At 57.1% G+C, this 11,841-nt stretch overlaps 1 protein-coding gene across 1 annotated transcript in view; it reads left to right on the top strand.

Moving 5' to 3' along the window:
- Positions 1–8,180, top strand: part of LOC127018445 (aryl hydrocarbon receptor-like) — a 29,504-nt gene extending 21,324 nt beyond the window's left edge. Inside the window, exons 4-10 of the mRNA XM_050900056.1 lie at positions 1,783–1,872; positions 3,759–3,873; positions 4,369–4,511; positions 4,651–4,841; positions 5,229–5,338; positions 5,696–5,837; positions 6,282–8,180. Coding sequence (XP_050756013.1) covers positions 1,783–1,872; positions 3,759–3,873; positions 4,369–4,511; positions 4,651–4,841; positions 5,229–5,338; positions 5,696–5,837; positions 6,282–8,139 — 2,649 coding nt within the window. The 3' untranslated portion in view covers positions 8,140–8,180. The remainder of the gene's footprint in view (positions 1–1,782; positions 1,873–3,758; positions 3,874–4,368; positions 4,512–4,650; positions 4,842–5,228; positions 5,339–5,695; positions 5,838–6,281) is intronic.
- Positions 8,181–11,841: the final 3,661 nt, after the last annotated feature.

Genomic DNA, 11,841 nt, shown 5'->3' with positions numbered 1-11,841 from the left:
CGAGGGCAGAGTCCATATTTGTGGCAGGTCCTGGCTTGATGCTTATGGGACCTGCTGAGACTTCTGCCCACATCCTGATTAAACCCAGACTTCCACTTAGGGTTCTATTTTCCTAATTCTCTCCTTTTATTCACTAACAAATTAAATCTATTACAGACAAGAGCAGGGGGCGGGAATTACTATCTAGTGCAGTATTTTCCTTTTGGAGGAAATCAGCCTGAAACAGTCACCAGGTATCTCTGGATCTTCATCTTGCCTCTTTTTCTGGGTATTCACTAGATGTGTGAGCTCCCCTCCCTCCACCCCAGCCATGATCTCCTATAGTTTTGGAATAGTTTCTCTAATTTGGTGTGGGTTTGGTCTTTCTCGAGCAAGGAGCTACCAGTTGGGTATGGATTTAGCTGCAGGCCATGCGTATGTAATTGCAGAGTGCAAGGCAAGAAGTGAAGTTGGCAGATGGTATGAGCATGAAGATTTTTTTTTTTTTCATAGAGATTTGGGGGTTTTGCGTTTAAAGCCTTATCTTCAGTCATCTAGAACATTGTCAAGAGGAGAGTAATTTTCCCAGTATGGTGTCTCATAGCAGCAGTTCAATGCCAGGACGAATTTGAGGGGCAATGGGGGGTTTGTTCCTGACAAACATCTCAAGAGCAATGGGGCTTCTTGAGATGTTTGTCAGGAGCAAGAGCAAAATCAGATGAGAAGAGGTTGTGGTCCTGTGTAATGGGAGACAGATGCGAATGGGGAGCTGTCGCCTCCTCGAAGACATGTCAAACAGTCTGCACGCCTATAAGGACCGGGGGGTGCCATGTCAGGCGTCACAGATGCGACATCAGGGCCTTCACTAATCTGGGATCTGGGTTTCCGGATTTTTCCAGCTCTTTTGCTTTCAAGGTGGGTGTTGTTTTTAGCTGCATTCCCATCTTGAATGATAGCAGTGACTGGATTTGGTCTTACTGCGTGTACTTTGTGAGGAGTTGTTCACGTACCCTTGGAGCTGAGAGCAGGAGTCCGAGGAACAGCGATGTCCTCAGGTGCTAAGGATTAAAAGGCAGGTTTTGGGGGGTGATTGGAGAAAGTGTGGGGAGAAGACATACAGAAATAGCCTTGTATAACGTCCTAACTGTAAAATTCAGGGTGAGGAGCAAGGCCCAAAGTGTCTTTGGAGGTCATCCTTAAAATGAACGAGTGGATAAATAGGTCAGGTCAGTGACTGACTGCAGTTTGGTTACTGTCTCTGAAGGTGTCATTATGCTTCAACTGACGCTAGGCTCCTCCTGGAGTCACCAGGCTCCTGCACGGCTCAGGGCAGTCCTTCTTCCCTCTACCCTGCCTCTTGCTGCTTGTTATTGAAGTTGTAGGCAGGTTTGTTAGAGAAAATCAGAGCCCCAGAAGAGTATAGCTATACCCAGCTGGTACAGCTGGAGAGGAGGTAACTAACTCTAGGTCCTCTATGAAACCTCTCCTTAGCTGGTCCCTCTTGATGCAGGAGCTGCCCTGCGGTGAGAGGGCTTCAACGATGGGTCTAGAAAAAGTGGCCAGTCCATCTTGGATCATTGCTCATGCTAACACTGGAAGAAAAAAAAAAAAAACAAACCCCAACTAACCAGGATTAAAAGTCTTGCATGGTCACAAGGTGCTTTCCTTTTTTGTGGGGTTCCTTGTTGATGAAGAAGGTCCCTTCCTGTCCCCGAATGCTGAAGAAACACCTGGAGAAGTTCATCTTTCAGCAGCTGGGTTGAAGCTAGGGAAAGTAACTGTGGGCTCAACTTCTGCTTTCAGGCACTCAATGGATTTGTCATCGCCGTGACCGGAGATGGCTACATCTTCTACATCTCCCCTACTGTGCAGGACTACCTGGGCTTTCATCAGGTGGGTACCGTTTTTTCCTGGCTGTCAACAGACGGATGCAGTCCAGGTCTGGGAAGAAGGTGCTGATAGCCATGCTGGGACTTCCTTCTCCCTTCCCAGCTCCCTTGGGTCATTTTTGATGTACATTTTCAAATGAGTCATGTTCTTTGCAGGCTGTGAAAGCCAACAAGCGTGCTTGTGACTTTAGTAGGAACAGATGCCAGCTGAGCAATGGCAGGCTCTGTAGCCTCTTGTCTTTGTGTGTAAGAGGGGTGTGAGATTTTTCTTGTATCGTGCTGCTGGGCACATATGCTCTCACTTAGAGAGGGCTGAGGGTATCTTGCTGGCGAGCAGTGTCAGTACCCTGAAGTACCGTGGGTTACACAGGATGCCAAGGAAAAGCAGGTCTCTCCCCACATCCACCCTGTTACCTCACGTTCCCCTGACGTCCAGCTCCTTTGGCCGAAGAACTGAGTCAACAGGAGGGCTGTGAGGCTGCCAAACCCGTTTCATTGCCTGGGTTCCTGGTGCACCTGCAGAGACTGATGTGTTTTCTTCTTTGTCCTCTCTTTGCACCCTTTCCCAGCTCACTGGGATCCTCCTGGGCTGATGCCCCAAGCCAAAAGAGCTGTCAGGCAGGGAGTGGTCTTCTCAAAGTACCTGTATGTCTGGTTAAGCTGGAGGCTCTGCTCTGGCATGTTTCTGAGGGCAGGGACATGGCGGTCGGTGGCCTGAGCTGCCTGTGGGCTTGGCAGGACCATGCTGACCACCACAGCATACAGGACCGGGATGGGAAAGACCGGTCCAAGGCATGGCCATAGAAGAAGAGGGCTGTGTCGGGAGGCAGGAGGTGTTGAGGACTCGCTGGTGTTTCTGCTGCGTGGCCAGCCTTACAGCCCAGCATCAGCATGTCTGTCCTTCCTCGTGGCCCACTGAAGGAAGATGGTTTGCGCTGGGATACAGATTCCCACGGGTTTGGAGTAAAAAAACAAAACAAAACCAAAAACCAAAAAAACCCTACAAAAACCTTTTTTAAAACAGCAAATCCCCCTGCATAAGTCTGAGGAAAAAAAAAAGTTTGGTTTGGTCAGAATGTTTTGATCGACCTTGAAATTATTTTTTACGTTGATCCTGTGGAAGAAACAAAACTGCTTATTTGCGGAGGGTTAGGGATGGCAACGCAAGAGAGATCTCGCGTGCTGTTGCAGACTGGCAATTTGTACCCCACAAACAAATTCCCCTGTGACAGCCCTCAGCCTTTCTGGCGCTGTGTCTGAATTTGGTCCCAAGAAGACACTAGAAGTTAAGACGTGCCGGGTAAATGCCGCTGCTGCAGCGTTCACCCCGCGGATGGGGAGCAAAGCTTCCCAAAGAGCAGGGGCTCCCGTGGCAGGGGAGGGAGCTGGAGTTTCAGTATTTCCCATGGACTGGGGTTAAGGATCAGGAGCCAGAGCCGGTGTGAAACATCCTTGGAAGGGCTGGGTGATGCCAGGAGAACCTCAGCCTTGCCAGTGTGGGGAGCAGGCTGGAAAGCTCTGCTTAGCTGTGGCCAGAGGACGCTGGGGAAACGGGCAGCGTGACAGTCCTGAGCAGCCAGGGTTACTCGGACATCGCCGTGTCTGTTGCTTCTAGAAACCTCTGAGGCGTTCCCACGATTTCCCCAGGCAGATCCCATCTCTGCTCCCTTTTCTTCCTTCCTGAGCCACCTTCCCTAAAAAAAAAAGCAGCCGGTTCCCGGTCCTTGCTCTCCACGCGGCACACAAAGCTGGTTGTGTTTGCCTGTCTCTTTACACTCAGTCGCCGCACTTTTAGCACCCGCGAAGGAAAGCCTCCTGCCATGTCCTCCTCCAGACACCTCTGCCAGGCTGGGCAGGAGTCGACGCTCTTCTCCCCTTGTGTCGTTCCAGTCGGATCTCATCTACCAGAGCGTCTACGAGCTGATCCACGCAGACGACAGAGCCGCCTTCCGCCGCCAGCTGCACAGGGCCCCGGTGCCCGACAGCACCCAGCACGCTGCCGATGGTGAGTGCCGGGGTGATCCCTGGGGACCAGCCAGCCGCCTCTGCATGGCCACCTCGTGCCGGAAAACCCTCCTGGTGGCATTTATGGCCACCAAGCGCAGCCCTGTGCTGAGGAGCATCCCATAGCCTCCCTCTGGGACTCGCAGCCATCCCAGGGGTTGGCATGGTCACTGTCACCAAAAGCAGCCAAGAGCAATGACGTGCTGTCTTTCGCTGTGCTGGAGGGATGGGGACGCTTCCCCCAAACCTTTTTGCTTTTGTAGTGTTTGAAATCCTATTTATTTCAGCGGGGGCGGCTTGTTGTCTTGCTCCTGTCTGAGAGGCAAGGCGACCAGAAACTATCGTGGACCGGTACTTTCTCATGGCAAGGTCTTACCCGCCTTGTGAAGACCGTGGGTTCACTTGAGCAGCCAAGTCTCCGCCAGGAGCAGGTCTGCAAGGCCATGAGCTCGAGGTGCGCAGCTTGGAAAGCTTCATTTTCCCTTTGGTTTCCCAGCCTTTCCCACCGACCAGCCGCTGCTGGCTGGATGCGGCGCCACGTCCAGCCCACAGCACCTCAGCCCCGGGAAGCCCTCCTTCGTGGAGAGGAGCTTCACCTGCCGCTTCCGCTGCTTGCTGGATAACTCCTCGGGATTTCTGGTAACGCAGCCCCGCGCCGGGACACCCCTCTGCCCCCAGCGTGTTCCCTAGGGCCCACTCGTGTCCCGTAGGGGTGGGAGCACAGCCAGTTCCCATCACCCTGTTTGCTTCACGCTCACGTTTTCTAATCCCCTCTCAGGCCTTGAATTTCCGCGGGCGCTTGAAGTATCTTCTCGGGCAGGAGAAGTCAGCGTCGGACGGGTCCCCACTTGCTCTCTTCGCCATCGCAACTCTCCTCCAGCCGCTCTCCATCCTGGAGCTTCGGACCAAGACGCTGATCTTCCAGACAAAGCACAAGCTGGACTTCACTCCCATGGCCTGTGATTCCCGGTAGGGCATCTCTCACCTTCCCCGCGGCAAAAATCCCTGGTGCTGGACAGAAAACCAGAGCCCGTGGGAGCAGGGCACTTCTGGCCCAACTCCTATGGCAAGGTGTCTGATGCTTTTGTCCACCCGCTGCAGCCCCCCAGTAAGACGGGGAGCAGATTAACTGGGCGCCAGCGCTTCTTGGCTGCTGTCGTTTAGCCCGGCAAAACCAGCACGGGGTGGTTTTGTGGAAGAGGGGATGCAGCTCAGCCCAGGGATGGAGGGTTGCTCCATCCGAAGTGGGAGGCTTTGGCTAGCTGCCTGGGTGCTGGGCAGGGGATCACGCCTGGCCGGTGGGGTGCAATTGGGGGATCCATCACTGGTGTTAGTGGGTTTCTGCACTGTTTCCAGGGGGAAGGTTGTCCTGGGGTACACGGAAACGGAGCTGTGCCGGAGGGGGTCCGGGTACCAGTTTGTGCACGTGGCCGACATGATGCACTGCGCGGAGAACCATGTCAGAAGTGAGTGCCGAGGTGGGGGAGAGGCCATTGGGGTGGGTGCATTTGCGGGGGCCCTTGCAGCTCCCCAGCACCGGTGCAGCTCTGGCCGTGCCAGTACCGTTGCTCCTCGGTGGGCCGTCTGTCCCGGGTCTGGAGCAGCTGTGATAAAGGCTCTCCTCTCCCGGGTGATACCTGCTCGGGGAGCTGGCAGAGGGACAGCACCGCACGTGGCATCGTGTGCTGGCTGCGTTCTGCATCTTCTGCCCCCGTAGCACAGGTACGAGGTGATGCTCAACCTCGTGGCATCTTGCGCGCGCCGTTTGTCTGCCCCCGCCGCGTAACCATGTCTGTGCCGCCTCTCTTCTCTCCCTGCCCCAGTGATGAAGACGGGGGAGAGCGGGCTGACGGTTTTCCGGCTGCTGACCAAGAAGGGCGGCTGGGTGTGGGTGCAGGCCAATGCCCGGCTGGTGTACAAAGCGGGCAAGCCCGACTGCATCATTGCCCGGCAGCGAGCCCTGTCGTGAGTATCGCTGGGTCTCCGGCTGCCTTCACCTGCTCTCGGCGTGGGTGGCCGTGGGGCTGCTCGAGGCACACGGAGGCGATGAGGGTGGAGGAAAGGGTTGGTTGGGTTGCACGGTCGGCGCTTTGCAGCACGTGCCCTCCTGTAGCAGGGAGGCACGAGCGAAACGGCTCCGAGAAGGTGGTTGCGGACGTGCTCGCTCCTGCCTGGGGTGAGCCCTGGACACGCAGCCCTTCCGTGAGCCGTGCAGACCTCCCCGTGGGCTCCCCAGAGCCCCAGCCCTCCATCAGCAGCACCGTAGCCAGCCCAATCCAGCACCCTTTTCTTTAGAAAAGCCCAGGGCAGGGCTGTGAGCTCCTGTCTCGCTGTCGGGAGGGTGGTTTTGCCTGGCCCAGAGGAGGTGCTCATGCTGTTTCCATCTCTTTTTTTCCCGCCGCCCTGAAGGAACGAAGAAGGGGAGGAACATCTGCGGAAGAGAAACCTGCAGCTGCCTTTTAGCTTTGCCACGGGGGAAGCAGTCTTGTACGGGAATGACCTTCCTGAGTTCCTGGACTCCTTCCAGGCTAAGGAGGAGTTGCAGACACAAGCAAACTCCCACTCGAAGCAGCGCTCGGTAGACCCCAACTCTCTTCTTGGGGCCATGATGAAGCAGGACGCATCCATATACATCTCCCATGCTGGTAACGCGCCTCAGTTCTCCTTGCCAGATCTCCTCGCTGAGCCCGATGGACTGAGCCAGAATGAGGAAATCGGTGATGCCAAGGAGGACAGCGACTCCCTCCTGGTTGTTATCAAAGCCCTCTTCGAGAAGAGCGAGGTGGACGGAAACGTCTGCCAGACCCTCCAGAGCCAAAACGCGGACAACGCAGAGCTGCAGCGGTGGGAGGAGGCTCTGCTCAGCTTGGGTGCCGAGGAGGAGCCGCCCGCTCAGGAGGTTGGCGAGAGGCTAGGCACCGAGGTGACATCCTATGCGGAGCAGATCCTCCTCAGGGAGGATGCTGGGAAGAGCGTGGACTTCCCGCACTGCAGTGCGTCACCCTGCCATGCGGAAAACAGTGCTGCGGCTCATTTCCAGCACTGCTGGGCAACTAATTCGGCGTTTCAAGCCCCACCACAGCCCCAGGCGCCTGCTGCGCAAGGCCAAGACGCTGTGGTTTCTCTAGTCTCCGTTACATCTGAGGTCAGCTCTGCTCAACCAGAACAGCACGTCCCGTTTAACCCAGCCGGGCTGGTGGGAGGGTCAGTTCTGGATGTCCCGGTCTCTAGCAGCAAGTCCTCTGTAGCACTTCAGCTGGCAAACGCGGGACAAGTGCTTCAAGCAGAAGTTACCACCTCTGCTCCTGTAGCAGACGCTGTTCCTGATGATCAGAGCCAGCCCGGGTGCAAGCTGGTTGGCCTAAGCTGCCCACCTCCGTTGCACTCAAACACACTAGTGTCTCGGTGGCACAATGTCCCGGTCCAGGCAAACCCAGCTAATGCTTTGGGCCAGAGCGCTTCTCCTGGAGGTTGCCCATCGGAGGCTTGGATGGCCGTAGCTCCGAAACGCCTGGAAGCGGCAGGAACGCACCTGGAGTCACAAACTCTGCTGGCTGGCAGCCCCGAGAGCCCCCCGCTGTGGTTGCTGCCCTCCCAACCTGCTCCTTGCCCTGCACAGAGCTTGCATGAGTCCTTGTTCTCCGGGGCTGGGGACCTCCATGATGAGGAGGCTGCCCTCCCTGCACGAGCATCAGCACCCTTAGGAGTCAGCCAGCTGCCAGGGGACGGTGGCTTCCCCAAACAGCCCCTGACACCCCACCTAGAGCCCAGCTTTTCCTGGGAAGGGGAGCAGGCGGTGCTCCGAGAGGACAAGCGGTTCACGCGGTGCCAGCCGTGGCTCCTGCAGGCTGGGGCAGCTCCTCGGAGATGCGGTGGGGCAGGTCCGGTGCAACAGAGCGGACTACTGCTGGGGTCCAGCATGGGTCCCAGCACCCACCGGACGGACCACGTTGTGCTGCCTGAGTGCCAGTATGGAAATAGCCTTTTTAGACATGAGAACAACTTTTTTAGGGATGCCTCTAAAATATCCCTTCCCCAGCAGCTGGGCGCTTTGCCTTGCCCCAGCGAGAGCCACCCTGGAGCATCACATTCCTCACCGGGCTCGGTTTTGAGGTGCTCAGCAGCTCTCCCTGCGAAGGTGGGTGCGGGAATGCCGCCCTCCTCCGAGCGGGGCCCTGGCTTCCCGTCAGCGTCCTTCGTGGGTGGGCAGCCGCTCTGTGCCTGCGAGGTCCAGCTCAAGGTGAGGTGCGAGGGCTGCAGGACCTGAGGGGTGCACCAGCTCGCACGGATGGAGCGAGGGCTGGTGCCGGGGGGGATGCAGGCACAGCATCGTTTGTGGGCAGCCTGTCTCGAAGCCTCACCGTGAGCTGGAAGCCACGTTTTGAAAAGCCACCAGCAATTACAAGCTCTTCTGGCTGTGCACACCTGCGAGTGGTGCCCCATGCTTCCTGGTCGCTCAGGATTTTGTCTTCCAGTGCCTGAAACGAGGTGCCCTAGCAGAGCTTTCAAGCAGTCTAGGATGAAGTGTTTTGTGGCTTTATTCTTTTTTTTCCTGTGAGAAGTCTTTCAGGAAGACGCAGCCGTGCCAGTGGGGAGGTTTGTCAGACTCTTGGGGTCCAAGGAAGGACACCCTGCTTGCTGGCCCGTGTGCTTGTGGCAGCCTCTTGCAGATGGACCTGCTGCCTTACAAGCGTGTGAATTGCTGTTTCTTGATGCAGCGTGGTCTCCTCTTCACCTCTGTGTGTGGACCACCCTTGTCATGTTGCCGTTTGGTCCCCTGCATCATCTCAGCCTGCCTGAGCCCCTCTGCTCTGCTCCTTGCTCCCTCCCTCCTGTGCTCTCCATCTCCTCTCCTCTTCCCGAGCCCCTGCTGACCCAGTCCCTTTTGAAAAGGGGATGTTACCAAGCACTTTGAGAAGCTCAGCAGCATTTGAAGGGTCTCTCAGGGAGGTGGAGTTGGTGAAAGCAGAGGCAGCTTGGGATTTTGGGCTCCTCAGCAGCCTTCCTGGGGAGTTGGGGAGAAGCAGGTACCAGGCTGTGACCTTCCCTTACAGCAGGGTGGGGAAGGTCCAGCCAAGCTCCCCTTGGGTTTGTCACTGGCTCGTCCTTGCCGCCTTCTGTGCTCAGCAGTGCCATCAGACGGAGGAACAATGGGGTTTACTCCTGCAGTTGCTCAGGACGGTGTGGTTTTGCCAAAGCAGTGAGAAAGGCAGGCAGGAAGGGATGCAGTGACTGCCGTCTGCCTCTCCACTTCGGACCAACTTTGTGCCCTTCAAACTGTTGTCCTGGACGCCACCACAACCAGTTTGTTGAATTTGCTTTCTTTTGTATTTTTTTTTAACCTAAGATGTGAGTGAATTTTTTTTTTCCCCCCCACCATGGGGCAAATTCTCCCAGATCCATCAGGGAAAACCCACAGAAAAAGTAACGATGCGGAGAGGAGGGTTTGATTCGAGACCAGATGTGGCAAGCCACCTTCGTCAGAGTGGTTGGGGACCTCCACATCTTGCACCCATCACCCTGAGCATCACCTCTGCCTCTCACACCAGTATTAAGCATGTACTGTTTGCCAAGTGAGTAAAATCAGGTAATTAGTGCAGGGCTAGCCAACAGCAAGCCCACACGTGTCCTGGTGTGGGGTGGCCTCGTCTCCCTGGGTCTCTTCCTTCATGCCCTGCTTTGCCTCGCTGTGCCGGGGCTCCCGGGGCTGCTCGCAGGGCAAAATGGGGCTCAGGAAGGGTCGAGCTCCTGGCTGCAGGCTGGGAGCAGAGCGATGCTGGAAATGTGCCGGAACCCTCCAAAGTGTCCTGGAGGAGCACCTAGGACGGGGCAAGGAGCTGACTGGCCATGATACGGAGCCTTACAAATCGGCAGACCCAAAAAGCAGCAGGATGGACTCCACTCACCAGCCTTTGTTGTCCTGGCACCTGTAAGACGATGTGAAACAGTGCGCGGCCCCAGCTGGGGGGTGCCGAGGGCTCCAGGTCCTGCAAGAGGTGCCCTTGGGGAGAGGGCACCCCGCCAGGCTCTGCTGGTTGGGGCCAAGACAGACCCCTGGTGCTCTGTTACTTGTGTCTTACCTCTTCATGTGTTGTGTGTGTGCATATAACGTCTGTTTTCGTGGCAGTGTCTCATTTTACGCTTTGCGATTCCTTTGTATCGCTGTTGGCAGACAGATGATGCTGAGGAGAAAAAGATGTCCTGAAACTCACCCCCTGTATTTGGTTATGTATTAAAAGGCGATTTGCTTTGTATAGTGGTGATGGTTTGTTTTGACCTGAAACAGTGTCTCTCCATTTCCCTCTTGACTGAGCAAGTATTTGAAAAAGCTTGCTTTCAGCTTAGCCCTGAGTCTGATTTCTCTGGGCTGAAGGAGGACCCTGCCTCACCTCCTCCTCCTCCTCCTGCACCCGGGGAGACATGGGGCTGGGATCACAGATGGGGAAGGGCTGTGCTTTGCCTTGTCCAGGGTAATTTTTGGGGAGGAATACAGCCCTGTGGACACCCTCCGATGTTACAGGCAATGGAAACACAGGTTGCTGGCCTGTGTGTTTGTGCTCTGACCTTGCTCGATGCCTGGCCCTGTTGCTGCATGTGACTCGGTGGAGCGTTTTGGAAGGACAGAGCTGGGGGGACCACGGCTGGTGCATGCACACCCCCCCCGCCTCTGGGTGAGTGTGTAGCTGTGTGTGCCCAGCCCAGGGTGGGTGTGTGGCACACTTGTTCTCACTGTCCTCGGCCACTATGGGCATGCACAGCAGCAAAGATGTGACAGTGTCCCCTGGTTGCACCCCCTGACCGCCCTGTGCAGTGGTGGGCCTCACAGGGACGGTGACACTTGTTGAGGCTGACATGCATGCACAGTTTCCTGAGTGTCACGGCCGTGCACGCTTGTGCCACAGACACACAGACTCACTCTCACGCAGACGGACACACACCCTGGTGTAGGCACACGCTCTCGCAGTGGCACGCACGCAGTCACGCTGACAGTCATCCTGGCATGCCAACGTGACCGCACTGACACAACTGCTCACACCCCTCACCCGTGTGGGTGGTGGGGCTCGCTGCCCCATTTCCTCTCCTCATCACCCCACTCCCTCATCCCCATCCATCTCTCATCACTCCCACATCCCCCCTCACCTTCCAATCCCCTTCAGCCCCCCGCATCCCGCTCACCCACCCACCTGGCATTGCCCCCGCAACCCACCTCCCTCTCATCCACCCATCATTGTCCCCATCTTCCCCCCCATCTCCCCTTCACTCCCATCCAGGTGTGATTACCCCCACATCCCCCTCACCTCCCAATCCTGCTTCAGTCCCCCCACAACCCCCCTCACCCCCATCCACCCGTCATCCCCCCATGTCCCCTGCTCACCCCCATCCACCCGTCATCCCCCACGTCCCCTGCTTACCCCCATCCATCCGTCATCCCCTCCACGTCCCCGCTCATCCCTATCCACCCGTCATCCCCCGCTCACCCTCATCCACCCATCGTTGCCCCCACATCCTCCGCTCACCCCCATCCACCCATCATTGCCCCTGTATCCCCCCTTAACCCCATCCATCCGTCATCCCCCACATCCCCTGCTTACCCCCATCCGTCATCCCTCCACGTCCCCCACTCATCCCTATCCACCCGTCATCCCCCCCAGTCCCCGCTCACCCCCATCCCCCATCATTGCCCCTGTATCCCCCCTTAACCCCATCCACCCGTCATCCCCCCACTTCCCCCCCTTCACCTCCCACTCCCCTTCAGCCCCCCCTTACCCCCGTCATCCATCACCCCCACATCTCCCCCTCGCCTCCCAATCCCCCTTCAGACCTCAAATCCTCCCCCCCCCCCCCCCCAGCCCTCCTCTCCCGGGGCGGGGCCGCTCCCGCTCCATCTCCCCGCGGGAAGGCTGCGGGTTGCGCGGCGGCGGGCGCAGCCCGCTCGGGGCTCTCCGGTTCCGGGGTGCGCTGAGCTCTT

The sequence above is a fragment of the Gymnogyps californianus genome, chromosome 7 (genome assembly GCF_018139145.2).
Source record: "Gymnogyps californianus isolate 813 chromosome 7, ASM1813914v2, whole genome shotgun sequence".
NCBI lineage: Eukaryota > Metazoa > Chordata > Aves > Accipitriformes > Cathartidae > Gymnogyps > Gymnogyps californianus.
This window is presented reverse-complemented; position numbering and strand designations above follow the sequence as displayed.